The sequence below is a fragment of the Phycodurus eques genome, chromosome 1 (genome assembly GCF_024500275.1).
Source record: "Phycodurus eques isolate BA_2022a chromosome 1, UOR_Pequ_1.1, whole genome shotgun sequence".
Lineage (NCBI taxonomy): Eukaryota > Metazoa > Chordata > Actinopteri > Syngnathiformes > Syngnathidae > Phycodurus > Phycodurus eques.
In genome coordinates this window covers 4107338-4134363 of record NC_084525.1, presented here as the reverse complement: position 1 = coordinate 4134363, position 27026 = coordinate 4107338, and the positions used below count along the sequence as shown (strand labels likewise).

Genomic DNA, 27026 nt, shown 5'->3' with positions numbered 1-27026 from the left:
CCCATTACCAACATTAAAATAAAGTAGTGCTATGAATTAAAACTTTTATTTTTTTTAAATTGCATTCCTAAAAAATACATTTAATATTATTGCAAGGCACTGTAACATTATGGACACTTTGAACATTAACACTGTGCTTAAATATAAGAAGAAGAAAAAAGATCTTAAATAATGACTATATTGAAATGGGTTGCACATAAAAGGTACATACAAACGGTAAATATATGTTTGAAAAACAGTTTAAATGCAAATGTATTGAATTCAACTGAACCCTATGTAGGCAGTGAATCTTGCTTACTACGAGGGAGCACCCAGTTCCAGTACTAAACTTCGAAAGTTCCTTATTGTGAAAGAAAAGCGCCCATGCCGGGACCGTAAACCCAGGAAATGGACTTGTGTACGCTCCACACGGTAGTAAAAGTCCTAATGAAACCCGCCCACCTGTACTCCTCCAGACGGCATTTGAAAACCAACCTACCCCAAATTTCCGGTTTTCCGTCTTCACTCCTCCTCGCAGCAGCAGCACGAAAGCAGCTAGCAAAGATGAAACTAGCTTACTGGGATATTCGCGGGGTGAGTTCTGCAATCTTCACAACAGCTTTTTTTATTTTTTTATTGTATTATTATTAATATTTTTTTTCATCCACAAGATTACTTAAGAGTTTCTCGCCACATTTCTGTGTTGTGCAAAAGTTAGCAATATATCGGTGACGCAGTGGTCATAACCAAAGAAAAAAATGACATTAAACAGCGTGTGCGTCATTGGAATGCAAACGTACAGGGTTTCTGCAGCTAATGTTAATGCTAAGGCTAGCTTGCGTGACGGTTACGGCCAGGATGCACACACCAACAAACAAAGCACCCTCGGAAATTTGCTTTACCCAGTAACGACAGCGTGGGTACTCATAGGCTCCACGAACGAGCTATTGCGGTGAAGTTTTGCTTCTTTTTGCTCATTTGTTGACATTTATGGGTGTCACGTGCCCGTCAGTTCATGTGGTAATGATTAAATTCGAAGTTTCTAAATTGCCGTTTTATGACTGACTAGGAAAAAAAATAATATTCTAGAGTCTATAGTACTTTTATTTTAAAAAAAATAAAAGTATTTTTTTTTTAAATTGAAATCAGCTGCGCTATTTTCAGAGGAGAACGCAGGTGTTGAATGAGAATAATTGGCGAGTGTGCGCCCAACGTCATAAGACGCCAGGTATTAACACCCTTCTTTATAGAAACAATATTAGTATACCCCTCTAAAATGCTTCTGTTTTGTTAGTAGATTCGTGCGTTTATAGTTAAGTAGTTTTTCTTAATCCAGCACTTCATTTTTGAATGGTCACATGTAACACTTGATAGGTCACATGCCTCACTCCTCAAGGCACCAGAAATCCCAGCTATCGCCCAGCCGATCAGCGGAGTGACAATGAAAACGTTGTTAAAATATGCTTAGAAAAATATTATATTGATATAATCATAGATGTTGTTATTGCATATGTCATTTGACACTTGAAACTATGTGAGTCCCAGGATGCACACGTCTGGAAACAATGAGTTCCAGCCCTGGAACAATGAGTCCCTGCAGTTTATCATCACGGAATACAGATACAGTAATCCTACGACATATCACGGTTCGAGATTGCAGATTTTTATTAGTTGTTACTCTGCCACTGATATAATGATACAAGAGCATAATTCAACTACATCCTTTTTAAGAACAATTAATTCAAAGAATATATTGAACATTGGCATTGTAATGTAGAACAATAAATTAAACATTTTAGATAATTACAAATTATAACTAAAACACTCAGGCTCTATTCACAAAAATTGCACTGAACAAATATTAACCATTTGGCACAGAGGTATAAACAGCCATTAATGCCTTACCAGGCAATATACTGCCAATCAAGTCCCGTCCCGCCCATCACCATCGTTGATTGGTTTAGAGACCAGATGGGTTTCATGTCTGCTTTCAAGTCACATTTCTTACTCAAATGGCTGGGCGAGGTGACCCTCTTTTTTTTTTTTTTTTTTGTGCCGCACCATTTAGAAATTAGGGTGCATATGTGACCAGATTAGTCGCACTCTAGAGCCCTATTTTGTCCCCCTCCTCCAAAAAAACCCACCAGATTTCCGAAACCACGCCGGAATACTTTAATCCCCATAGCATTGCGTCCTCAGAAGCCGATTCTTCGTCTGTGCTCATTTTGGTGCATCTCAGACTCGGGACGCACATCAAACTAGATCCCTGTGATTGTGATGGAAAGTATTTTAGTGAATAACAGAAATTAAGTTAATGTAGTTCATTGAGTTGTTGTGTGGCAAGTTGTCACGTTCCGACATGTTTAAGGACAACTCAATAAGGAAGGCAGCTACAAAAAAATGTTGTTTTTTTTTCCGGGGGGGAGGTTGTTTCAAATCCTTAGCGCTCCCTTCTCAGACCCCTAATTGGTCAAAATTCTGACTGATCATTCATATGTACTTTTCCCCACGGTAACCATTATGAACAGTCTTGACGCGTTCATTGTCACAAATAACTGGAATGAAAGATTTATTCTCAGCACACACGAGTGAATGCAAGACAAAAAAAAACTGAAGGAAACAATCCCCTCCCTTTGTGCCGCAGCTGGCCCAGCCCATTCGACTGCTGCTGGAGTACACTAAGACGCCATATGAGGAGAAGCTCTTTTCATGCGGTGAAGGTAGAGCTCCCCGATCAACAAAGATGCACTTTTATGCTGTTGTGTTAATCCAAATCACTCACAGTAGTCATCTACCCACGCAGCACCCGACTATGACAAGAGCTGCTGGTTTGATGTGAAGCCCCATCTTGGAATGGACTTTCCCAACGTGAGTGATGACTGACGGCATTCATGATGACTGAAACCTTTCATGATTGGTGTTTCGTAATGTCATTGCAGTTACCGTACTTGGAGGATGGAGACAGGAAGATAGTGCAGAGCAATGCCATCATGAGATACATTGCTCGGAAGCACAATTTATGTAAGTTTTGTGTATTTACTGTATGCACGTGTATGCCATTGGGCCACTTATGGTACAGAGGAACATTTGAACACAATTCATTCTATGACACTGGTCACCCTCCCGATTCGTTCGAAATTATTCCCTTCCATTGTTAGACTGTCACTTATATTTTACAGGTATAGTCATTAAGTAGCAGCCATCCATTAACTAGTGTGTATCCTGTTCAAAGTAGTGGGTGAGTGGGAGCCCGTTCCAGCTGATTTTGGGCACGAGGCGGGGTACACCCCGGACTGGTAGAAAAAAAGTGTACAACAATTGAATAAGATGAATACAAATAATATTAGGAAATTCTGACAAATAACTTCAATAAAAATATTAAATTTGCTACATAACCACAGCATAACTTAAATACAAGCATATTATATGTTTGAATAGATTAAATTAAAAAAACAAAACATTAGAAAACCATGAAAAATAATTTCAATAAATACAAATTATACTTTAAGTCCAAAATAACAAATTTAAATTCCGTTATTTTTGTTTTTTACTGTCAGTATGTGGTGGGAACATCATTCTCTTTCGCCACGTGCGGCAATACACGAACTTCTTGACGCAACGGAGGTTTAGTTTTGACTGCTGTGCACGTCTTTGCCTCTGAGGGGCAGTGTGGTGCATGCAATTAGATACACACTTGCAGTAAGAAAGTATAAGTTACGATCGAATATTATTATTATTCTAACTCATTTTTGACAGAGTTTGAACCCTATATGCAAGAGTATTTTACTTGCGCCTGTTTGTATGGTTATACATCTTTTTTTGTAGCAATATTCATTATCATGAGCGATATCAGATCTGTGAGTCCAATGCTAATTTCCGTTAGCTCGTCAATGCTGTTTTTTTATTCATTGTTAGCTTTGAGCCAGCTTTTTTTTTTTAAACAAAAAGCAAAAGAACTGAAGGCTGGGATGTATTCCAACATTCAATAGGTGTAATTCTTTTATGAGAGTTTAGATTTACAGCGAACTTAAACTGGAGTGTCAATAAATGACTTTAAGCAAGCAACATTCACTCTTACTTCTTGCTACTATGTTAGCACCTAAGCAACCTGTTGTTGTGATCATGTGGGCTCTGCATGCCATCCGGGCGCTGCTGAAAAAAGTGCTAGAGAGTAACCTGGAATAGACTGCTTGTATGAGAGAGGTCAAATCTGATATTTTTTATTTATTTATTTATTTTTTGCTGACAGAACAATTTCCGATCTCAAAGATCGGATTGGGACACCCCTAATTAACATGATCAGTGTCTTCACATGCAGTAGATGAATATCATAAAGTATAAATAATAGCATATAATAGAGAATTTGATCAATTTGGTTATTTCAGAAGTGTGCACTGATCAGTACCTAAGTCGCTCTCAGTTTCATAAAGTTTGGTGACCCCTGATATGGAGTCAAGTGAATGTAAAACTATGCACCCACCTATACTGTAGTTCCCAGGGGAAAGCCATGCTAACACATGGACAACATGCACACACTACACAGGAAGGCCTGAGCTGAGATTTGAATAAAAAAATCTTTAACTGTGAGGCAGGGGTTCCACTGTAAATTTCCTCTGTACTATTTCATGTGCCTTATAAACATCCACCCTTTCGGAAGCCAAACCAACTTCTTGGAATCAAATCCTTCCAGTCTCAACTACCAATAGTGCTAATCTGTTCCCAGGTGGAGAGAGCGAGGATGAGAAGGTCTGTGTCGACATCATGGAGAACCAGGCGGTGGACTTTCGGAATGGCTTTGTGAGGATGTGTTACACCGACTTTGTGAGTATCAGTTTCGGAGTGGACACGACTCGAGTCCCGCAGCTCTTAATCTCCTCTCATGACTTCAGGACGAGATGAAGCCAGGGTACCTGGAAGCGCTGCCGGGTGTACTCAAGCAGTTCTCTAATTTCTTGGGAGACCGAAAGTGGTTTGCTGGTGAAAAGGTGTTTAGTTTGTTTGCTGGACAGAAAGTGGACATGACTAAAGTGGCAATGGTGAAAATGGATTTCTACGTAACAGATTACTTTTGTGGACTTCACCATGTACGAGCTTTTGGACCAACACAGGATGTTTCAGCCCACCTGCCTGGATGAGTTCAAGAACCTCAAAGCCCTTCTGGCTCGTTTCGAGGTGAGGAAAAAGTCTTTGTCTTTGTCTCCTCTTGATTGAGGGTGACAGTGAATCACTTTTTTGTCTATTGCCACTACAGGCACTTGAGAAGATTGCCATCTACATGAAATCCAATAAATTCATTAAGACCCCTGTCAACAACAAGATGGCGAAATGGGGCAACAAGAAAGAGTAAAGAAGTCTCCAAAATAAAGTGCAAATAATCTTCAGCAAAATTCTACTTTGTCTTCCAAAACATTATGTTCTAGTAGCAACACTAATTTGAGTTCAGCATGCATTATATTCAAAAGATAATACTGACGCTTTTGAATGTTGAAAAGCTGGTTTTCAAGCCCTACACACTGTTAAAGTGTAACATTCAGCACATGTAAAGTTGAGCTCTTTCTCAGTTTGCAACTTTATTCTTTATTTCTATCTTACAATAAATGACATGGTGTCCAGCAATGTCTTTTCATAGATTTAGTCATTTGAAATGTTTCTCAATAAAAAATTTTGATTGATATCTGTAATTAAGTTTGTGCATACACTCCAACAATCATGTTCCACACAGGATTGAGGATTGATGACAAAAAGATTACACAGAAATCTAGATGTTGATCAGTGGATGAATATTAAGACAAAAGCTGAGACTTGGTCATTAGTAGGGGGCATCATATGAGCCAGATGGTTCACTGGCAAGCTGCAGGGAAAAGGATATAATAAGTGTGCGTTTGAGTGTTTGTAGATTTAGTATATACGCCACTTACTGCAATAGCTGATTTAATGGCCTGGAGCTGGAAGAAGACCTTTGCTCCTTCTTCTGGACACACAGTCCGGATCTCATCCTTTCCCATCTGCAGCAGCATTTTACCAGTTAGCACCCCGAGGCTGGCCACGGTGCTGCTCGGGAGCGAGTGGAACATCATCGTCAAGCCATGTGTGTCAAAGACAAAATTAAATCTGGATCGTACCACTCACATTTTGGAAAAGCCTTTGTACTGCAGCCATGCTCTGACCTCTGTATGCGAGGAAACCATGTCGAGAGTTGGGGGGCCATGACGCGGGCGCTGAGCCAAGGTGAACGAAACCATGTGAAAATATGCAATCATTCCTCCTCAGAGCGAGATGAACGCACCATTTCCTCCACTGGCAAGCTGCTCCTCAGGGGCTCCAGAACATTCTGAGGAACGTTGCCTTCCACCGCACGGTTGTTGCGCACAAGCCACCATTGCTTGGACCTCTGAACCACCTTTTGAAAGCGCATAGAGCACCACATTAGAGGTTCTCAAACAGTTTGGGTCCAGGAACCACTTACAGGGGACAAATGTTTCCAGGAATGAAACAACCGATCTCTCGCTTTGACAACCACAGGCAATATCATCTCACCTCAACCACTTCACCCTTCATAACAGTGAGCTCCCTGTTGTTGCGAGCCATGAAGTCGTAAATGACCCGCATGTGGTCGCGACCTTCCTTGGCGCGACCGTCGGGTCGTCCCGGTGGTAAGCGCTGGCTGCTGCTCCTGCTCACCTGGCCGTTCTGATAATGGAGATGGGCGGGCCTGGTCAGAGGGGCAGGCGGCCGCCAACCGTCGTAGAACTCTGGGATGTAAGGCGGGACATCATCATCGGGCCATCGAGACCTTTTAGGGGAATAGAATTAATTTCACCTTGAATGATGGCTCCTAGAGTTCTACTTGAGCCGCTACCTGGGGATGTTCCAGCTGTCTCCCAGAGACCTCCAGAGCCGGTCCTCCTCCGGGGTGACCGTCTGCCTGAGCAGCCGCAGAGTTGCCTCCGTCAGCAGCGGGGAGAGCACGGTTGGGGGCAGGTGGGAATGGTAGCGAGGCAGAATCTGTGCAGGAAACAAAGCGACTCAAGTACATTTCAACAAGCTTTCTGGATATACATGTAAACAGTGGTGCCTCGAGATTCAAGTTTAATTTGTTCCATGACCACACACAACTCAAAATATGCAAATCATCTTTCCCCATTGAAATGAGTGGAAATGCCATTTATCCATTCCATGTTTAGTTTGAGATAAAACATCAACTGGGAGCGGCATTAAACAGCTTAAAACCTCTTTTTTTGAAGAATTCCGACGCTTACTGTGAAATTAGTTTAGTCGAATTCACTGTAACAAAAGAGGGCTCGTATCTCAAATTTATCATTTTTCACAGATCTATACTCTTGATCAGTGCCCACATGGGTATGTTATTTTCACAAATTATTGTCCCGCACATTGAGCTATTGATTACATGGATGCCCTGAATAGCGAGCCTGTGTAGGTGTTTGATGCTGTATATACAATATATTGTACTTAATCACATTCCTTAAATCATAAAAAGATAGATTAAGAGTTAAGGAAGAAGCAGGCTGCTAAAGAGAGAGGAAAGTGTGGATATTTGAAAGGAAGCTCGTCGGCTCCATTCATTTGAACGTACATTCTGGTCACAAACTTTGCTTTTTCATCCATGGGCACATTATACATCACGAATATAGGTTAGTATGGATGTAAAACAACATTTGATGCTTTACGTACTATTTATACGGCTCGCAAACCCGGAAATATATTTTCACCGTCGGGAAAAGCTTCTATGCATTTTGATGGAATAAAAGATGCCGACGTTAAGATGCCGTGCAACGTCAATTAAAGTGTGGAATCGTGTCAAAACCAGTGGCCGACAGTTGCCAAATCACGCACAGTGCGCCATAGTTCACTGTGTGCGCCAGCCTTAACCACCATAATTCTAACCTTAACCCATCCAAAACTGCCTTAACCCCAACCCTAGACCTAAACCTAACCATAATAAACTTCTTTTTTATTTTTTATTTTGTACAAATGTGATACGTATTTGGGATGGACATCTCGTTACATCTGCGTAGACTACCCTACCCGTGATGCAGGAGCCAATCATGCTGAAGCGGGGCGGGTCTTCCCAAGGAAGGGCGTGGGATTTCTAAGCATGCATGTGGGAATCTTACACGACAATCTGTGTATGGAACGTTCCCTTTCCGGTTTGTCTCAATTGTAATTTGTTTAATCGTTTGTAAAAGTGTTTCTGCTTTTGTTCATTTGTTTTCTGAATCGTAAAAGTGTTCCACAATTTGTGATGTTGTTTTGCACTTCTAGGCCACCGTAGTAAACGCATTTTGATTGCATAAATGTCAAGCTAACCTAGGAAGCTCTTGAACAACATGCAACGCAATGTGATTTTCTTCTTTTTTCTTCTCAGCAGTAAGTTAATAAAAGAGTTAGCCATGTTCTCAAAATGGGGCAGTAAATGTTACTAATTACTTTTGTACTTAAGTACATTTCAGAGTCTGTACTTTTCGTTTTGATGTCAGTACAGGAGCTGAATCAGTACTTCTACTTTGACCAGAGTCTTGTGCCACTCCTTCAGCCAAGTGGAGAGAAGCACAGTATTGTGAATTTGTGAGGGAGCACTTACTGTTGCTAAACTGTTGAAGAGGTAGTGGACATATTCAGGAGCGCTGGTGTTGACCAGTGAGCCATCAAGTTGACTCTGTTGGAACAGAACAATGTTGCAGTCACACAATTATGGGTCATCGGGGAGGGGTACTCTGCCTACTTACCAACAGATTGAATCCATATTTAATTTTCTGAAGACAGGAGAAAACTTCCTGAGGCGGGGGCAGACGGGCAGCTGGAGGTAAAGGAACATGTCAAGTTGTTTGTACCGTCCGTTCTATCCAGTACATCAAGGAAGATAAAAGGGATTCAGCCTTTACCTGGGCTTTGGTTTTTTTTCTTTTTGCTTTTGTCGACCTGCGGGATAGTGGGAGTCGTCGCAGTCAATACTTTGCCCATGAAGATCTCCAGATCATTCAAAACGTGGTTTAGAATCTCCTGTGGGAATGGCACACAAGCCGATGGAATCTTTGCACAGCGGCGAGTGATGTGACGTGTACACTTGTGCTCAAAAGTTGGCATCGAGTCATCACGGGCAGGGACGTCATATTGTACTGACTGAGTGGATGACATGAGCGTTACTCTGGATCCACACAGGGTCAACGTTACACGCACAGGCTCAAATTTGGCAGCACAGCACCCGAGTGGTTCGCACATCTGCCTCACAGTACGGAGGTTCGAGGTTCGAATCTTGGCTATGGCCTTCCTGTGTAGACTTTGCATTGCATATGTGCCCGCGTGGATTTTCTCCAGGTACTCCGGCTTCCTCCCGCATTTCAAAAACATGCTTGTTAGGGTCATTGAAAAAGACTGACTTGGTGTGGGTGGTTTTTTTTGTTTTTGTCTAGCTGTGCCCTCTAACGGGCCGAGAACCAGTCAAAATCGAAAGACTTTTTGTCGTGTTATCACAGACTGACACGGTCTCTGAGATTCTTTTTTTGAACTGGCGATATTAACCCCGATGCATCTAGACTGCAAATGAATGACTCCAATGGCTAATATGAACATGAAGCGAGCATGAAGCACCCATAAAGATTCAATTGTATTTTCACTGACGCAGGCAGCACTTCATCACCAAGATGCCAAATGTGTCACTTGTCAATCAGTGTGCTGATCTGTGAATGTGGCGCATGCAGCGGACATGTCACGAAATACAAATCTCCCGCACATATTAAATGCGTCATTTATGCCCGTGATGAGTATATGGAGAGTTATGATTTTTATGGCAACTCTGACCGTGTTCCTGTCAACATCTGTCATCTCGGCGACATTTGAACTGCTGAGGGGTCCACCCAGATCACGTTGGTACCCGGCTTCCTCTTGTGGGGCGTCAAAACGAGGAGGAGGAAGAATGTCTTCCAATTGAAAAGACGTTTATGAGCAAATACACAAGAGCGTACACAGCCCGGCAACGACATTGAGGACATGAGGTCCAATTCAAGAGGTGCATTAACCATTCTGCCTTTATACCGATGATGATGCTCATTTTTAGTTTTCAAATAAAATGTGTAGTTGAAACCAAAAGTTTCCATACACTATATAAAAAGACACACACTTTTTTTCTTCACTGACATGAAATCAGAATAAACTTTTCCTGTTTTAGATCAATTAGGATTACCAAAAATAGTTTATTTGCTAAATGCCAGAATAATGAGAGAAAGATTTTTTTAGACAATGTGTCATTACTTTCTTTCAAAGTCAGACGTTTGCATATATTTCATTAATATTTGGTACCATTGCCTTTAAACTGCATGACTTGGGTCCAACATTTTGGATAGATATCCTTCCACAAGCTTCTCACAATAGTCGGCAGGAATTTGCTCAAACGGTCCCCCCCCCCCAAAAAAAACATGCTGCGCTAACCTGCTCAAATAACATACTGTCCCACGAATACTGTCCTCTATGACTGTGACGATCACAACTGAACATTCTAATGTTTATAAAAGCAGAATTTATGATGAGAAGTGTCCTGAAAATCTGTTTACCAGGTTCTCTGTGGGTCCACTGCGAGAGGGGTCGCTCTGGCGGCGGCGGCGTTCTTTCTCTCTGCGCGACACGAGGTGCGGCATGGTAGTAGCTTCCTAAAGCATGAAGGAGTCAACGTGTATTTGCAGAGAACGTTCAGACACAGCGGCCACTTCATTAGGTACACCTTCACGATCTAATGACGTCCAAGACAGGAGCTGGATCAAAATGTCTCTATACTTGAGTGGCTCTCATTGCATCCCAGACCAACATTCAACAGCCTATCTTTATGAGGCAGGATTTTCTGCAATGACAGCGACTAAATCAAAACTACAGAGAAGACTGGACAGAGGTAACCCACTTCGGTTGTGATCGTCTTCGATTACAACATGAGAACGGGTCGTTGAAGGGAAACAAGCGCAGGGCTCCATTCAGCTTAATGTTGACTTTACCAGGTTCTCTGTCAGCCCACGGCGGCAGTGGTGAGCTTCTCTCTTGCACAAGACGAGGTCCAGGCTGCTGGAAGCTTCCAGGAGCTTGAAGGCCGATGATGTTCTCAAGGTTACTCCTGAAAACAAAGGAAGGAGTAAAACTAACTTTAATTGTACAGGAACTTGATTTTCCATCAGCGTTTGCACTTTTTCTTTTGGTCCGGGCTACTGTACCTAATGACTGCCTGCTCTCTGCGTGGTTCCAAAGGACCGCTTACCCTTTGGACAAACTTATCGAGGTCGCTCTTGAGGAGATCCGCCTGTAAAAAATTTTGAAAAATATACAGTAGTTTATTATGAACACCCACCTGTCTGAAAAGTTCTTGCCTGTTCATTGAGCTGAGGGACAAGAAGACTGTTGGTATCTGTCAGATAATTACTCACCCCAGTCTCCTCACACTGGAAAATGAAGACCTGGGGGAAGCGCTTGCTGCGTTCCCTGACGGTGACCAACAGCAGAGAGTCGTAAGCGCAGCTGTCCAATACAGCTTTGGTCTGCTGGATGTTCATCAGCGGAAGGGCCTCCAGCTCTGCCTTTCAACCAAGAGAGCAGGGTTTACATCATTTGAGAAGAAACACCGCTGAGGAGAACAAGGAGATGCGCAACATGCTCTGAAGACTGGTGCAGGAAAGATACACTCTCATTTGTTAGCCAAAACTTTAAAGTTCTGCTACTGGTCTATAAATCACTACATGGTTTAAATTGTGATTACATTAAAGGAATGCTAATGGATTATAAACCCAGTAGATCTGCAGACTACGATCAGAGAGTGGGGCACAGCATCCAAAGCAAACATGGTGAAGCAGCATTTAGCCGCTATGCTGCACACAAATGGAATAAACTGCCGACAGAAGTGAAGGCAACCCCAAATGATTTTAAGTCCAGGTTAAATGAGTTTTTTCCCCCTTGATTTTTCTTCTGAGTGAGCATTTTAGAGCCTTTTTTTTTTTTTTTAAATCTTTCTTGCACTTGTACATTCTTTTAGTAAGCTCTTTTACTTTGTTTTAAAATATCGTTTGCTCTTTGTTTTTAAAATGCTTTTAATCATCTAAAGTGAGTCACAGTGAGTGAGTTACCTCGTGTATGAAATGCGCTACATAAATAAACTTGCCTAGCTCAACCGTGACCCGAAGGAGGACGAGCAATGTGGAAAATGACGGAGATACTGACTTTGCTCTCAATGTCAAGGAGCAGCAGGTAGCCTCCTTGGGCCTCCATGATCATCTCCTGAGGCCACAGACGACCTTTGGCGTTCAGCCTCTGGAGCTTGGCCACGCATTCGTCCACTGTGGTCAGCTGCTGGCCGTCCAGCTCGCAGGTGAGCAGGTGCTGTGTTGGGGGTTCAGGGCGTGAGGCGGTGAGTTTGCGCGGAGGCCACTCCACGCGTCGGCATACACGTCGTTGACTTTACCTCAACTCTGACGTTAAGGTTGTCGGACTGCCTGGTCAGCACCTCCGAGTACTCCTTTCTCCGCACTTGACCCAGAGTTTTGAAGTTACAAGATGCACTAATATTAAGTGCGGAAACAGTTTATTCAATAGCCTTGATATCCAGTTTAAGGTCCATGTACTAGTACGCTCTTTGTCCTCACTAGTAAGACAAATCAGCGGACTAATAGAACAACTTTGTCTTACCAGTAAGGGTTTTCCACGACTACCTTTCACTGTATTCTATGGAATCAGATTAGTGCCAAAAAGATTCACACGAAGATTTTTAAATCGTATACGTGAAAACAAGATTCACACAAAACCTTTCAAATCGTATACGTGAAAAAAAGATTGACACAAAACACAAAAGCACAAACGTGCCAAATTGAAAAAGTTTTGTGTCAATCTTTTTTTCACGTATACGATTTAAAAATGTTCGTGTGAATCTTTTTGGCACTAATCTGATTCCATACATCTATGCACAACTAGTATTACTACTGAAGCGCTAGATGTTAACTCGTAGTGTTTTATGACTTTAGTAGTACTAGAAGCACGTAGTTGTCAACTCATGAAATGTTGACTCACTAGTAGCATGTAGTTTTCCTACTAGTGTGCTGTATTGCCCTACTAGTAAAGAGTGTATTAGTACATAGACCTTCAATTGGATATCCTTGATATCAAATGAATGCTCAAAATGGATTTCAATAAATCCGTTTTGAGCATTTATTTTATATCCTTGACATCCACCTTAAGGTCTATACACTAGTACACTATTTGTCCTCACTATTATGACACTTCAGCGCGTAGGGTACACTAATGGCAATTCTTTTCCCCACTACTAGTGCCTACTAGTACATAATCAAACCTCAGGTGTAAACTACTGTGCTGCCCTAGTAACCACTACGCCCAACTGGTAGCCTCCTCGACCCAAATATATACAGGTAAATCTCAATAAATTTGAGTAGTGTCAAAAGCCTAATTTGATCAAGTAGCTCAATTGAAGAAATTAAACTCATATGATAGAAATGCAGAACACACACTCAGAGTGAAATATTTCCTGATTTGTTTTTAAATATGCATAATTTTGATGATTATAATTTGCAGCAAATGAAAACCAAAATTTCACCATCACTAGAAACAACAATATTACATAACATATAATTAAGACACAACGGAAATGATATTTTATGTACAAATTAGGCAGGACCCTCTGAAAAGTATTTTCCCAAGTGTTTAATGAATCTATATAATGAATAAGTACTGAAATAAACTTTTCTACCATATTCTAATTTATACCAATGTACCTGTAATTCAGCACACTAGTAGAACAACCAGTGCGCACGAGCAGAAGGACTTTGTCTTACTACTCTTAACTACTGGATGACATTTCTGCAAACTAATAGGACACCTACATATTACTAATGAGGCAAAACTGTGCACTCACTAATTGACATCTGTGTTCTACTCGTACTACTGATGACGTGCTAGAAACTACTTGAATTTTTTGTCACTAGTAACATGTAGTAGTCCTACTTGTGAGGCCAAAGCTTATACTAGTAATACATAAATGTAGTACTAGTATAAGTAGTGTGGGGGGGGGGGGGGGATTACCAGTAAGACACAGTCGTTGTACAAGTGCGCTGTGTTGTCTTATTAGTGAGGACAAAGAGCATACTAGTGCATGGACCTTAAGCTGGATAGCGAGGTTTTCAAAGAAATGCTCGAATGGCTTTCCATAATTAGCAACAATATTTGTTTTGTCAGGTGTCAACATACTGTATATGGATTTGGGATTCAGTCTGGACAAATTTCTCTGAGAGCTCTGAGGTGAGGACCCCCTGGAGTGATCTTGTTGGAAAGCCCACCTCGACTGAGAGGGCTCTTCTGCCGGGAAACCCCTGGGACACAATTAAAGGTCTTATATTGAACATTCTGTATATGTGCAACATACTGTTGTGTTACAGCTATGTGTGTGTTTTAAGGGCGACTGTGATTCCATTTCTAGAGTGATTCCCAGTTACAGCTACTGTGCCGAACACAAACAGCACCCTTGCCCCCAAAACAGTTTACTATAGAAATTACAGAAATGCCGTTTTTTTGTTTTGTTTGTTTTTTTAATAGAAAGCTAATGCTGATATAATGTTAATTTAACCATAGCCCACCCCCCACCTACTTATCGGAAGCACCCATAGATATTCTCAACATCAATTACAAATCTTTCAACAATTAAATACAGGTAATCAAACTGAAATTATTGTTGCAGTGTGGATGTATGTGCTTCTTCTCAGACTTTATGACCAAACTTTTTTTTTTTTTTTTTTTTTAAAGGGCCACATACAGAAAAATGCAACGGCCATGTTGATGATTTTCATATTTTATGTATTTAGCACTCTAAAGCCAATCCATTAAGTAAGTAAAGATATGCACAGCTATTATATGTAGTTTTATATACAGTATTTATTTTTATTTTTATTTTTTTAAACAGCCTGGTGATAAATCAAAAATTCAGGGATTTTTCCTTATTTTTGGGTGGCCATCAGCCCTGCATCTCATTAAAATAGTTCTGCTCGTGCAGTACTGGGCAGCATCAGAATCACGTCAACATTCACAACCAAAACAAAAGCAATCTGTAGTTCACTTTGCCACAGACCAGAACGAGGACAACAATCGCGGTCTGCGCTTTTTATTTGGTGCTCTAATTGAATTATCTTTCAGAGCGTTGTGAATAAAACTTGTGTTAACTGGTGTTACTGCAGTGAGAGATGGAAAGCAAAATGTTCTTCTCTTCTTCTGCATTGACACCCAGTGTACAAATTATGTTATATAAATGAATGCAGGCTAACGACACGGGCCGTATCAATTGTGAATTTTAATACAGTACAATGTACGCCGCTTTAAAAAAAAAAAAAAAAAGGGACGATGGGCCACAAACGGCCACCAGGCCATAGTTTGGACACCAGTGACTTAGACTGTGTGTGTGGGCGGCTATTATGTTAATTAGCCCAACTGTTTCATAACAGTGGGGCAGATGTGCAGAACAGCTGACTCAGACACATTTTCAGAAATAGGCAGACAAACTTAGTTTTCTGCTGGGCAGGCACTCCACAGAGCCAACTATTTGCATACAAACATTAAAAAGTACATTTTCCATGTTGTCCCCATCCATTGTTTAAAAAAACAAAAAAAACATTGTGCTAATTAACACCACATGTGAAAATGACACTGACCGTGGGGAGTAAGAAAAGGGACGAGAATTTCCCAACATCTTCTTTTCTGGTTTTCCAAGTAAAATCATCAACAGCACTCCCACTCTGAACCTGGAAAGGAAGACACTTGATCACATTATACACACACATTACAGTGTGTCAAAATATGATGCAATGTATTACGTGTACTCCTTAAATAATGTACTCCTTAAATAAACAGGCAGGTTAATTATATACTCTTCAATGAATGGCTGTTTACCAATTTTGACATGTTCAAACAAATGGAAATACAATCACTTATAAAAGTCCAGTGAATGAGTTACAGGATATACAGCATAAACTGCACTTATCCACAAAATTGTAAAATAAGCACGATTGCATAACGTATACATGTGGTAAAATTTACGCTGCTTTAACTAAAATTAAAAAAAATGTTTACAAAAATTTAAATAACTGGATAGAAGGAACAAGGATAAAAATGGGCAGGATAAAGTATTATTATTATTCTCAATCAAATGCATCGAAATTCTTCAGTTTTTTGGGCCACAAATCTAAGGTGCACAAAAACACAATATCAAAAGAAATTTGTTTATTATTTAATACTGAAGTTTAGAAGCTCTAAATCACATTACCATCGCTGGTGTTTCATTACCTGTCAGCTTTGTTCCAGTGGCATTATTCCACGGTAAGGAACGAGTCTTCCTCACACGGCGTACATGCACAATACTCCCAATCACTTCTTGCTTGTCGGCGTCATGATCAAAGATCAGCAGGCTTGGCCCCTTGTCGTAGGTGGATTGTTATGAGGTGCTCGTTATGAGTCCAAAGGTTTCCAAAGGCTGGTGTTTCCTTGTAAAGGTTCGTGGTTGCCAAGACTTCAGAAAACACTCATTGTTGTGTAATTATTTGGGAAGGTGGAAACTTAATGTGTCCATAGAAGTAGTGAACATGCCATATGCCTGGAACACGACATCCAAACGATACTGAAAATGTTGATGGAAGAGTTTATATTATTAAAAAACAACTATCACACCATTGAGGTTGAGTAAAGACAAGCATTTATTTGACTATCACCTGATGTGGAAATACTGTACACACCCATAAGAGAGCGACTATAAGGGGCAAATAGTTTATTCTGTAAAAGAAAAAGTGCCCGTCTCGTCTTGGAACAATGAGTTGGGGGTTCAAGTGGCGCTCGGGACTTGACAGATTAGGCGGTCGCTTTGGCCTGAGTGGCCTTGGCCAGAGCCTTCAGGTCTGTGAGACACTTGGCGATGCTCTCCTTCTCCTGAAACACAACCAACACGTGCACATCAGCAGGACACTCAGGAGATTTAAAAGGGAACTATGGCAATGGGAATTCGAAGAATAATGAAGAACTGCCAACAACAATATACCGCGTTACATTCCAATACCTTTTCGTTACAGTGACTGTTACAAATCTCATTATGTAGAAGCTGAGTAGGCATTTGACCCACTTTGTTACTTTCTTAAAAAGGGCAATGTAACAAAACAAGTATTTTCAGCATAGATATTTGAAACTTGTGTTCAAAGTACAACAATTACATTAAATCAGCACGATAGGGTTTAACTGGTTCAGAAGAGCACATGTAAGAGTTGGCGAGGGCCCGATGAGAAGAAAGCCACCTGCTGAGGGGTGATGCTGCTCACGACATTCTTCTCCACCCAGTTGACCATGTGCTCCTGAGCCATGCGGTGCTGGAGGTTCTGCAGGGCAATCTGGTAGTCCAGGCGCCTCTTCACCTCATTGGTCACCGTGTGTAGCCTCTCTCTGTAGTTGGTCTCCAACAGCATGGCTACATTGTTCTGAGCATTAAGAGACACACGGTGACTACGCAACCTTTGATGGACGACCCGAGCTAGAAAAGGCTGGCTGTGAACATCTTGTTGTCGGGCTTCACTACGATGCGGCCGAACCCGTGAGTGGCCGATCAGTCGGCCAATGATTTTGCTCCAATTAAAATTTTAATCGCAAATTAATTTGCGTCGTGTGGCCACAAGCCAATCAAAATGCACAATCTTTCACACAAGCTAAAAATAAATTTCCAGATTTTAAGCGAGCGGGACAAGACTGCCGCCGCACCGCTCCCAAGCAATACAAACACAGTATATAAAGTAATACATATATTGTGTTTTACAACCAAACACATTTCTAACTTTGTGAGCGGTATGTACAGTCAAATGAATGGGCGCGAGCGAGCGCGCCTCTTGAAAAATATCTCATTTTTCATTCTTGCCCTTGTCCTCTCTCTGTAGCAACCCGATTTCTTTCGTTAACTATTACTCTTCTCCTCCTTGAGCAGTCACCTTGTCGTGGTGGAGGGGTTTGTGTGTCCCAGTGATCCTAGGAGCGAAGTTGTCTGGGGCTTTATGCCCCTGGCAGGGTCACCCATGACAAACAGGTCCTAGGTGAGGGACCAGACAAAGCACGGCTCAAAGACCCCTGATGATGACGACAAACAATGGACTTCGTTTTCCCTTGCCCGGACGCGGCCCCCCACTGGAGCCAGGCCTGGTGGTGGGGCTCGAAGGCAAGCACCTGGTGGCCGGGCCTGCACCCATGGGGCCCGGCCTGGCACAGCCCGAAAGGGTAACGTGGGTCCCCCTTCCCATGGGCTCACCACCTGTGGGAGGGGCCATAGGGGTCGGGTGCAGTGTGAGCTGGGCGGTGGCCGAAGGCGGGGACCTTGGCGATCCGATCCCCGGCTACAGAAGCTGGCTCTAGGGACGTGGAATGTCACCTCTCTGGCAGGGAAGGAGCCCGAGCTGGTGTGTGAGGTCGAGAAGTTCCGACTAGATATAGTCGGACTCGCCTCCACACACAGCTTGGGCTCTGGTGCCAGTCCTCTCGAGAGGGGTTGGACTCTCTTCCACTCTGGAGTTGCCCACGGTGAGAGGTGCCGAGCAGGTGTGGGTATACTTATTGCCCCCTGGCTCGGCGCCTGTACGTTGGGGTTCACCCCGGTGGACGAGAGGGTAGCCTCCCTCCGCCTTCGGGTGGGGGGTCGGGTCCTGACTGTTGTTTGTGCCTATGCACCAAACAGCAGTTCAGAGTACCCACCCTTTTTGGAGTCCTTGGAGGGGGTGCTGGAGAGCGCTCCCGCTGGGGATTCCATTGTTCTGTTGGGGGACTTCAATGCTCACGTGGGCAATGACAGTGAGACCTGGAAGGGCGTGATTGGGAGGAACGGCCCCCCCGATCAGAACACGAGCGGTGTTCTGTTATTGGACTTCTGTGCTCGTCATGGATTGTCCATAACGAACACCATGTTCAAGCATAAGGGTGTCCACACGTGCACTTGGCACCAGGACACCCTAGGTCGCAGTTCGATGATCGACTTTGTGGTCGTGTCATCGGACTTGCGGCCACATGTCTTGGACACTCGGGTGAAGAGAGGGGCGGAGCCGTCAACTGATCACCACCTGGTGGTGAGTTGGCTCCGATGGTGGGGGAAGATGCCGGTCCGACGTGGCAGGCCCAAACGTATTGTGAGGGTCTGCTGGGAACGTCTGGCAGAATCCCCTGTCAAAAGGAGTTTCAACTCCCACCTCCGACAGAACTTTGCTCATGTTCCGGGGGAGGCTGGGGACATTGAGTCCGAGTGGACCATGTTCCACGCCTCCATTGCTGAGGCGGCCGACCGGAGCTGTGGCCGTAAGGTGGTCGGTGCCTGTCGTGGCGGCAATCCCCGAACCCGTTATGCCGTCAAGCTGAAGAAGGAGTCCTATTGGGCCTTTTTGGCCTGTGGGACTCCTGAGGCAGCAGATGGGTACCGGCTGGCCAAGCGGAATGCAGCTCTGGTGGTCGCTGAAGCAAAAACTCGGGTATGTGAGGAGTTCGGTGAGGTCATGGAGAAAGACTTCCGGATGGCTTCGAGGAAATTCTGGTCCACCATCCGACGTCTCAGGAGAGGAAAGCAGTGCGCCACCAACACTGTGTATAGTGGGGATGGGGCGCTGCTGACCTCGACTCGGGAGGTTGTGAGTCGGTGGGGAGAATACTTCGAAGACCTCCTCAATTCCACCGACACGCCTTCCCATGAGGAAGCAGAGTGTGGGTTCTCTGAGGCGGGCTCTCCTATCTCTGGGTTTGAGGTCACCGAGGTAGTTAAAAAAGCTCCTCGGTGGCAGGGCCCCGGGGGTGGATGAGATTCACCCGGAGTTCCTAAAGGCTCTGGATGTTGTGGGGCTGTCCTGGTTGGCACGCCTCTGCAACATCGCGTGGACATCGGGGACAGTGCCTCTGGACTGGCAGACTGGGGTGGTGGTCCCCCTTTTTAAGAAGGGGGACCGGAGGGTGTGTTCCAACTTCAGGGGGATCACACTGCTCAGCCTCCCTGGTAAGGTCTATTCAGGGGTGCTGGAGAGGAGGGTCCGTCGGGAAGTCGAATCTCAGATTCAGGAGGAGCAGTGTGGTTTTCGTCCTGGCCGTGGAACAGTGGACCAGCTCTACACCCTCGGCAGGGTCCTCGAGGGTGCATGGGAGTTCGCCCAACCAGTCTACATGTGTTTTGTGACCTTGGAGAAGGCGTTCGACCGTGTCCCTCGGGGAGTCCTGTGGAGGGTGCTTCAGGAGTATGGGGTACCGAACCCCCTGATACGGGCTGTTCGGTCCCTGTACGACCCGAGTCAGAGTTTGGTCCGCATATCCGGCAGTAAGTCGGACTCGTTCCCGGTGAGGGTTGGACTCCGCCAAGGCTGCCCTTTGTCGCCGATTCTGTTCATAACTTTTATGGACAGAATTTCTAGGCGCAGCCAAGGCGTAGAGGGGGTCCGGTTTGGTGGCCTCAGTATTGCATCTCTGCTTTTTGCTGATGATGTGGTTCTGTTGGCTTCATCAAACCGTGAGCTCCAACTCTCACTGGAGCAGTTCGCAGCAGAGTGTGAAGCGGCTGGGATGAGAATCAGCACCTCCAAATCTGAGACCATGGTCCTCAGTCGGAAAAGGGTGGCATGCCCTATCCAGGTCGGGGATAAGATCCTGCCCGAAGTGGAGGAGTTCAAGTATCTTGGGGTCTTGTTCACGAGTGAGGGAAGAATGGAACGGGAGATCGACAGACGGATGGTGCAGCGTCTGCAGTGATGCGGACTTTGTATCGGTCCGTTGTGGTAAAGAAGGAGCTAAGCCGAAAGGCGAAGCTCTCAATTTACCGGTCGATCTTCGTTCCTACCCTCACCTATGGTCATGAGCTGTGGGTCGTGACCGAAAGAACGAGATCCCGGATACAAGCGGCCGAAATGAGTTTCTTCCGCAGGGTGTCCGGGCTCTCCCTTAGAGATAGGGTGAGAAGCTCGGTCATCCGGGAGGATCTCAGAGTAGAGCCGCTGCTCCTCCGCATTGAGAGGAGCCAGATGAGGTGGCTGGGGCATCTGATTCGGATGCCTCCCGGACGCCTCCCCGGTGAGGTGTTCCGGGCACGTCCCACCGGGAGGAGACCCCGGGGACGACCCAGGACACGCTGGAGAGACTACGTCCTTCGGCTGGCCTGGGAACGCCTCGGGATCCCTCCGGAAGAGCTGGATGAAGTGGCTAGGGAGAGGGAAGTCTGGGCGTCCCTGCTAAAGCTACTGCCCCCGCGACCCGACCCGGATAAGCGGTAGAAAATGGATGGATGGAACTATTACTCTTATGTTTCGATGGTTTCATAAATGTGATGAAGTGCAATATACTGTATGCGGAGCCTCAAAACGCTACACAGGATCGCCGTTCAGGGCGTCCATATAACCATTCACTTAATTTGCGGGGGTGAGTTGCCAACTGACATTTGTTTGCGATGGCCGAGTCAAACTTTGGTTTGGCCGCATCGTGCGGTGTGCGTCGGCCTTATAAGGTTGCAGAAGAAACTGGAACAGCAAGTAAAAGTTCATGTTTTGGTGCAATTCCAATAGCATCTTATGGTGTGGGACCATTTGACACAAGGCTCACATTTCTCATACTATGCTACACTGTGTATTTTCGGCCATCTGATGTAACTGAGCTTGACTTTGCCCACATTTTGTGTGTGGGCTTTAGTCAAGGTGGGGCTATTAATTGTGGCTATAAACAAAATAGGGCAAATGTGCGATCTGTACGCATTATCATGATCAGTATTTGAAAAAAGGAAAGGAACAAACAAAAAAAATTAATTGTAATTGCTTCCAATTGATTCTTTGTTTGGTGCAGTTTTGGCTTATAGGCAGTAGAGGTCGACAAAATGTCTCAATGATGCGATATAATAAAGTCCTCAGGGGGCGAGGCTACAAACTAGAATGCAACGATTGTGCAATGTTTATTCTTCATTATGAGCATTTGTGTGCTCACTGTTTTGCACGACGCCATGTGAAACAGTGGTTAGCACATATGCCTCACAGTTCTGAGGTTCTAGGCTCGAACCTCAGCTTAGGTTCTCCTGTGTGTAGTTTGAATGTTCTCCCTGTGCTTGTGTGGGTTTTCTGCAGGTACTCCAGCTTCTTCCCACATTCCAAAAACTGTCAATAGGTGTGAACATCAGTGTGAGCGCTTGTTTGTTCAGATATGTGCCCAACGATTGGCTGGCAAACAGTCAAGGATCGGCTGTGAAAGGCTCCAAGCACTGTACAAAATGGGTGATTGGTCTGAGGCTTTCATTGATTCCCGACCTGCATGGTGGGCTGGATAACACCCGCTTTGTGCCAGATCCTGAATAAAAACCCACAAACAAAGAAATGCTGACGTACCCTTTTAGCGTCAAATAGCATTGATCGGCCCTCGACTCTCCACTGTTCCTTCTTCTCATCCTCAGTCGCCTGAGTTAGGCTGGACATGGCCAAGTCCTTCACCTCCTGAGCTTTGGCCACTTTGTCCTAGAAACACACAGAAGATTTTAGAAACCCAGACTGCTGACAAAAAGTTAGGGATATTTCACAATTAGGTGAAATGTCAGGACTTTTTGTGAGTTGTGTATTGTACTTAAAAAGCTGATGGAAACCCCGCAGTTTAACGTAAAAAGGGAAAAGGGGTCCACATTTGTGTGACTAGATCTCATCCACCCGTCCACCAACCTCGTTGAGTTTGTCGGCAAAAGCTGCGACGCTCGGACCAAATTTCCTGATCCCGTAGATGATGACAGCGCCAATGGAGGCAGCGGCAAATGTCTCATGGTTGATGACGTAGATTTCCTTGGAGAGCATGTAGATGAGGAGGCCCGTGCCCAGCATGTAAGGTCCTAGATAAAGGGAGGGGCTTTCATTGCCAGGTATTAACCTACTGAAGGGCAGGGGTATTACCTAATTGAGTCAATTCAAAATTAACTCAAAAATATGTTCCTTGGCTCCATAAGGTTAGAAATCACTGCTCTAGTCAGATCGTGTATTCTAATCAGTCAGCTCAAACCAACATTACATGACAGAAATAATGGGTGCTGACTTACTGTAATTAAATTTCTTTATTTTTAATTCAATGACTTCACCCACACCAAAACTTTAGAGCAGGATTCGACAGAACGGGGCATGTTTACGTCCAACCGTTCGTGGTACCACTGGCTTGCTGGGCTACATACCGTTTTGTTACCTGCTTCCGAGCCGTATCGTATTAAAAGTACGTGAACATACCTCAAGCGAGCCTTAAACGAACGTCCCCTCCTGTCCTGAGCACCGGTGACCACCAACACGCGTTTTTACCCATTTTGTCCTTATAATACAAATTCAGCACGTTTCACTCTTGTCGTCGCCACGGTAACGAGTGTATCCAGTCGCATTTCAGTTGACAAGATAAAGCCCAATGATTGTAAAAAACGGGATGCGGTGGTATCGGAATACAAGATTTTATTGCAGTAGTCTGACAGTGCAATCGTGAAAGAGCAAATTTGTCTTGTAGTCTGATCTGGTTACGTGTTGTCTGTCTCAGACGTGTTGTCTGTTCCACACCGCTGACGTTTTTTTTTTTTTAAATAACTTTATTGTCCGTCAGATATTTCCAATACTATGTCAAAAGACACGCGACAAGGCTAAAAATAAACTAGCTTTTGGATTCAAATATACTGTACACAATGGCGACGCGGCGTAAATGTCTTTTGCGGAGGCGATCAATGACGTCACTGATCGGTTCGGCGAATTATGACATTAATGCCGATCAGCATAAAATGCTTAATATCGGCCGATACCGATCAGCCGGATAAAATCGGTGTCAAGTCTAATAATTATCATCCATAAATTTTCAAATTAACTGTTTTACAAAGAAATAGTACAGCATATTAGGATGTCAAATGCTATTAATTACTTGCTTTCCTGAACAGTATTAAGTTCTTGAGTGTGAGGCTTGATACATTTTTCTCCTCAAAATGTGCCTCTAATTTGGATATTAAAGAGTGAATTCAATTTAAAATTCCTCATTTATGTTCAAAACGTAGAGCGCTTACTGAAATTGAAAGCGTCTGCATTAAAGCACTTTATGATGCTGGATGGTTTCTTGACTTACAAAGTGACCCAACTTGAGTTTTTCAAGACACGACAAGTTGTCGCTTATTTTGTTTTGCTTTAACTCGCGACCAAAAATTTGAGACACGATTGCAAGCACTTTGGCACATAGGGAAATTCTGTACTAGCTTAAAGCTAGCACACAATGCAAATTGTCAGAGGCAGCCAAACAAATAGAATCTATGTAAATTTAAATTTAAAGCAATTGATTTTTGAACACAAATGGTGGAAAAACACATGTAGACAGACAATTTAACAATACTCAGTGGCAAAGATTTTTTTTTTACGTATAATCTACGAAAAACTAGCAATATTACTGCAGTTTAGCGAGTCAACTAGTGGTGAAACTCTTTGTTTTTGCCTTCATGTCTGCATTATACTGCCTTATGGGCACCAAGGCGCGCAAACCAGAAGGAGAACAAGGGCTGCAATGGATAATTGTGTTTCCATTCATTTCAACTGACCTGTCACTCCAGTTTTGGGGTACAAGAGCTGGAAAAGCTCCTCTGGAATGATGCCATGACGGACTTTGCCTCCCTTCTCTGGCAGAGAGGGAACCGGGGCCAGACTCTGGGATGATGAGTGCAGGGAGCGAGACGCCTGGACCACACTAAATGGGAAAACGATAGATAGATAAAAGTAAGCAAAAAGGAAACATCACCAGTCTAAAATCCTTTTTTTTTCTGAGCACACACCCAGCTCCGAGGGGGCCGCTGCCTTTCAAGGCATTAGCTGCAAACAAGACAAAAAACAATATTAATCAATATTAATGATTGAATCCCTTAAATCAACTTCAAACCTCATCAAAATGATCACATTTGCAATCCTTTTCAGTATTTCAGTAAATTTTTCCGGTACCTGTACTTTGTGGGTGATTTTTTTGATGACTTTTTAACTTTTAGTTCCTACATTTGAAAATAGACATCTGTACTTTCTACTCATTTGGCCTGTTTTTGTGCCGTTACTGCCCTTTCCTAACTAAGCATGTCAAATGCCAGACAATCCTAAATCTGATGAGATTATCCTATAAAACTGTTCATTTGGTCAGACGTGTGTTAAGAGCGGATGCGTCCAGATTTTAGGGTCTGAAACAACAGGTCGGGGCCGACAATCTTAAATAATGAACGTGTTCAATATTTACGACCCAAGCTCTTTACGTGTATGAGAAACGCCGACTTCTCGCGAGTCATGACGCCAAGAACAGTGACGTGAAACAGGATGTACGTAGCCAACAAGAAGCACCCAAATATGACAAACACGGAAAGGACCGTAAATAAAAATGTCTTACCCTATGTAGTTTTCAGCAGTTTTTTGTTTTCTATGCTCCTGCAAACTGTGATGTCAATTAGTCGATTTCCACACGTTTTTGGGACCCGACACTGGCCAAGTCCCTAGATGTAAGGTTACTGACCTGCTATTATTATTCCGTCACTTCCAATTTCATTAATTTCATCAACTCCAAATGCTTCTTAATCGTGCTAGATATATTCCTTCCTATGCTTTTTAACAACGTATGGAGTGTTTGTTCATTCTTGACTCTTAATTTGTTTTTATATGCATGTTTGAGTGCTTAAACTTGTCCCTCGGCTTCCTAGAATGACTTTCACATAAGCTCATCATTTTTTTGTTGTTGTTGTCTATTGTTGTTTAGCAAGCTTTCAAATGATACCAGCCTTTTGAAGACAAGAATAAGGACACAATTCAACAACAACAAAAATGTCACACCTAAAATCTCCATTGTCTTTTTTAATACGTTGGCCAGACATTGGTGCATTCTCACCCGTTTTAAAGATCCCTAAATGTCTTCATATTTGTCACAGGAAAATGATCATTATATCACTGGGATCAAGTTCTTGTAAATCGATGAATCTTCGTAATCTTACACGCATACCTAGACATGCAGGGGTAAAAGCAAAATGCCATGCCAAAAAAACGGTATCAGTTGAAATGATCAATTAAAAATGCACATTATGACTAGACTTAGGAGAGTGTCACGGCTCTAGAGAGACAAACGTATACGGAGCAGTTCCCACGCTAGCTGTGACAAGAAGGTGACATCTACAGTCAAGCGCTACCGTGCGAATAAGGCCCGTACTCTGTATTCCCAAGCTAACGCGTTGTCTGCTGAAACGCAAATGGAAATAAGTACCGTCGACAGTAGGCCAAATAACTCCCGACAATGTATGCGTTGCGTTCAACGTATTTAGAAGTACTTCTCGCTTGGAAAGTTAGCCATTAGCTAGTCACTCATTCAGCGCGCGGCCTTCACTTTACCCTTCAGCTTTACCCAAAATATGTGCTTATCCTTTGTCGCGGCATGATTAAGTTGCGTTTAATAAGTTACCTTAAAATACTCGAGGAGTTCATACCTGAAATGAGAACGAGCCTGGACAGCATGGTTGATGAAGGAAGGGGCAAGTCGTTCGGAACAACGGGCACCTTGCTTCGGTCTCTTCGTGCCCTTCTGCAAAGACCAGCGACGATGGCGGAGGGAACGAGAACTGTCCACGACATCTCGCGAGACCACAAACAACTTACACTTACACTTACACATAATTACCGCGAGATGGTGTTGCTCGCTAGCTTGAGTTCGACATTGACAAGCGGGTCAAGGCTTTTTACGACGGAGAAGAGTGTTGTTAACAAGCCTGCCTAATTTGAATGAATTAAAAAAATAATAATAATAAATCGCCAATTATATAAAATGAGGCTCCAAAATCGTGAAAAATATAAACCTGCTCCCAGCTGTCGGACGCTGCGGGAATGTCCGCTGAATACGCTGAAGATGCGAAACACTCTATTTTTCTACAGTATGCGTTGGAATGTCTGCAGTGTGAACCACAGGCTGGACAACGTTTGCCGCGGTGTTCCATAAACAGGTCAAGCGAGCGAGCGAGCGGGCCGGCGGCGGGGTCATCT

At 43.6% G+C, this 27026-nt stretch overlaps 3 protein-coding genes across 4 annotated transcripts; 1 reads left to right on the top strand and 2 right to left on the bottom strand.

The window, feature by feature from the left end:
- Window positions 1-448: 448 nt before the first annotated feature.
- LOC133400441 (glutathione S-transferase Mu 3-like) lies at window positions 449-5651 on the top strand. Its single transcript, XM_061673115.1, has 8 exons — window positions 449-573; window positions 2624-2699; window positions 2783-2847; window positions 2919-3000; window positions 4703-4800; window positions 4869-4964; window positions 5041-5151; window positions 5231-5651. Exons 1-8 carry the CDS (start codon window positions 544-546, stop codon window positions 5324-5326), a joined length of 654 nt encoding a protein of 217 aa, XP_061529099.1. The 5' UTR covers window positions 449-543; the 3' UTR covers window positions 5327-5651.
- Window positions 5240-15712, bottom strand: eps8l3b (EPS8 signaling adaptor L3b). Its single transcript, XM_061673002.1, has 18 exons — window positions 15675-15712; window positions 14224-14345; window positions 12431-12495; window positions 12190-12348; window positions 11403-11552; window positions 11193-11278; window positions 10980-11095; window positions 10548-10643; window positions 9799-9917; window positions 8883-9000; window positions 8727-8797; window positions 8582-8656; window positions 6839-6984; window positions 6517-6772; window positions 6266-6379; window positions 6109-6197; window positions 5898-6030; window positions 5240-5830 (listed from the first exon to the last, which is right to left on the bottom strand). Exons 1-18 carry the CDS (start codon window positions 15710-15712, stop codon window positions 5789-5791), a joined length of 1995 nt encoding a protein of 664 aa, XP_061528986.1. The 3' UTR covers window positions 5240-5788.
- Window positions 15713-16694: 982 nt separating this feature from the next.
- Window positions 16695-26835, bottom strand: atp5pb (ATP synthase peripheral stalk-membrane subunit b). Of its 2 annotated transcripts, XM_061673105.1 has the most exons (7): window positions 26477-26636; window positions 24803-24839; window positions 24572-24717; window positions 22695-22858; window positions 22371-22496; window positions 17301-17480; window positions 16695-16941 (listed from the first exon to the last, which is right to left on the bottom strand). In XM_061673105.1, the coding sequence occupies exons 1-7, from the start codon at window positions 26619-26621 to the stop codon at window positions 16864-16866; spliced, it is 876 nt and encodes a 291-aa protein (XP_061529089.1). In that variant the 5' UTR covers window positions 26622-26636; the 3' UTR covers window positions 16695-16863. The 2 variants fall into 2 exon arrangements, with proteins under 2 accessions (XP_061529089.1, XP_061529082.1); XM_061673098.1 differs by lacking the exon at window positions 24803-24839 and having other exon boundaries at window positions 26477-26835.
- Window positions 26836-27026: the final 191 nt, after the last annotated feature.

What these genes read in the sequence shown, in the direction of transcription:
- LOC133400441 (XM_061673115.1), top strand. Translation starts at nt 544, where the DNA reads ATGAAACTAGCTTACTGGGATATTCGCGGG. An exon ending in CTTACTGGGATATTCGCGGG is followed by an intron (nt 574 to 2,623) that starts GTGAGTTCTGCA and finishes TTTGTGCCGCAG; the next exon opens with CTGGCCCAGCCCATTCGACT. An exon ending in CCCTTCTGGCTCGTTTCGAG is followed by an intron (nt 5,152 to 5,230) that starts GTGAGGAAAAAG and finishes TTGCCACTACAG; the next exon opens with GCACTTGAGAAGATTGCCAT.
- eps8l3b (XM_061673002.1), bottom strand. Translation starts at nt 15,712, where the DNA reads ATGTTGGGAAATTCTCGTCCCTTTTCTTACTCCCCACG. An exon ending in GCTTGCCAGTGGAGGAAATG is followed by an intron (nt 6,198 to 6,265) that starts GTGCGTTCATCT and finishes ACCTTGGCTCAG; the next exon opens with CGCCCGCGTCATGGCCCCCC. An exon ending in TACAAAGGCTTTTCCAAAAT is followed by an intron (nt 6,031 to 6,108) that starts GTGAGTGGTACG and finishes GCTCCCGAGCAG; the next exon opens with CACCGTGGCCAGCCTCGGGG.
- atp5pb (XM_061673098.1), bottom strand. Translation starts at nt 26,661, where the DNA reads ATGTGTAAGTGTAAGTGTAAGTTGTTTGTGGTCTCGCGAGATGTCGTG. An exon ending in CAGGCTCGTTCTCATTTCAG is followed by an intron (nt 24,718 to 26,476) that starts GTATGAACTCCT and finishes TTTCCCATTTAG; the next exon opens with TGTGGTCCAGGCGTCTCGCT. An exon ending in TGCTATTTGACGCTAAAAGG is followed by an intron (nt 17,481 to 22,370) that starts GTACGTCAGCAT and finishes CTTAATGCTCAG; the next exon opens with AACAATGTAGCCATGCTGTT.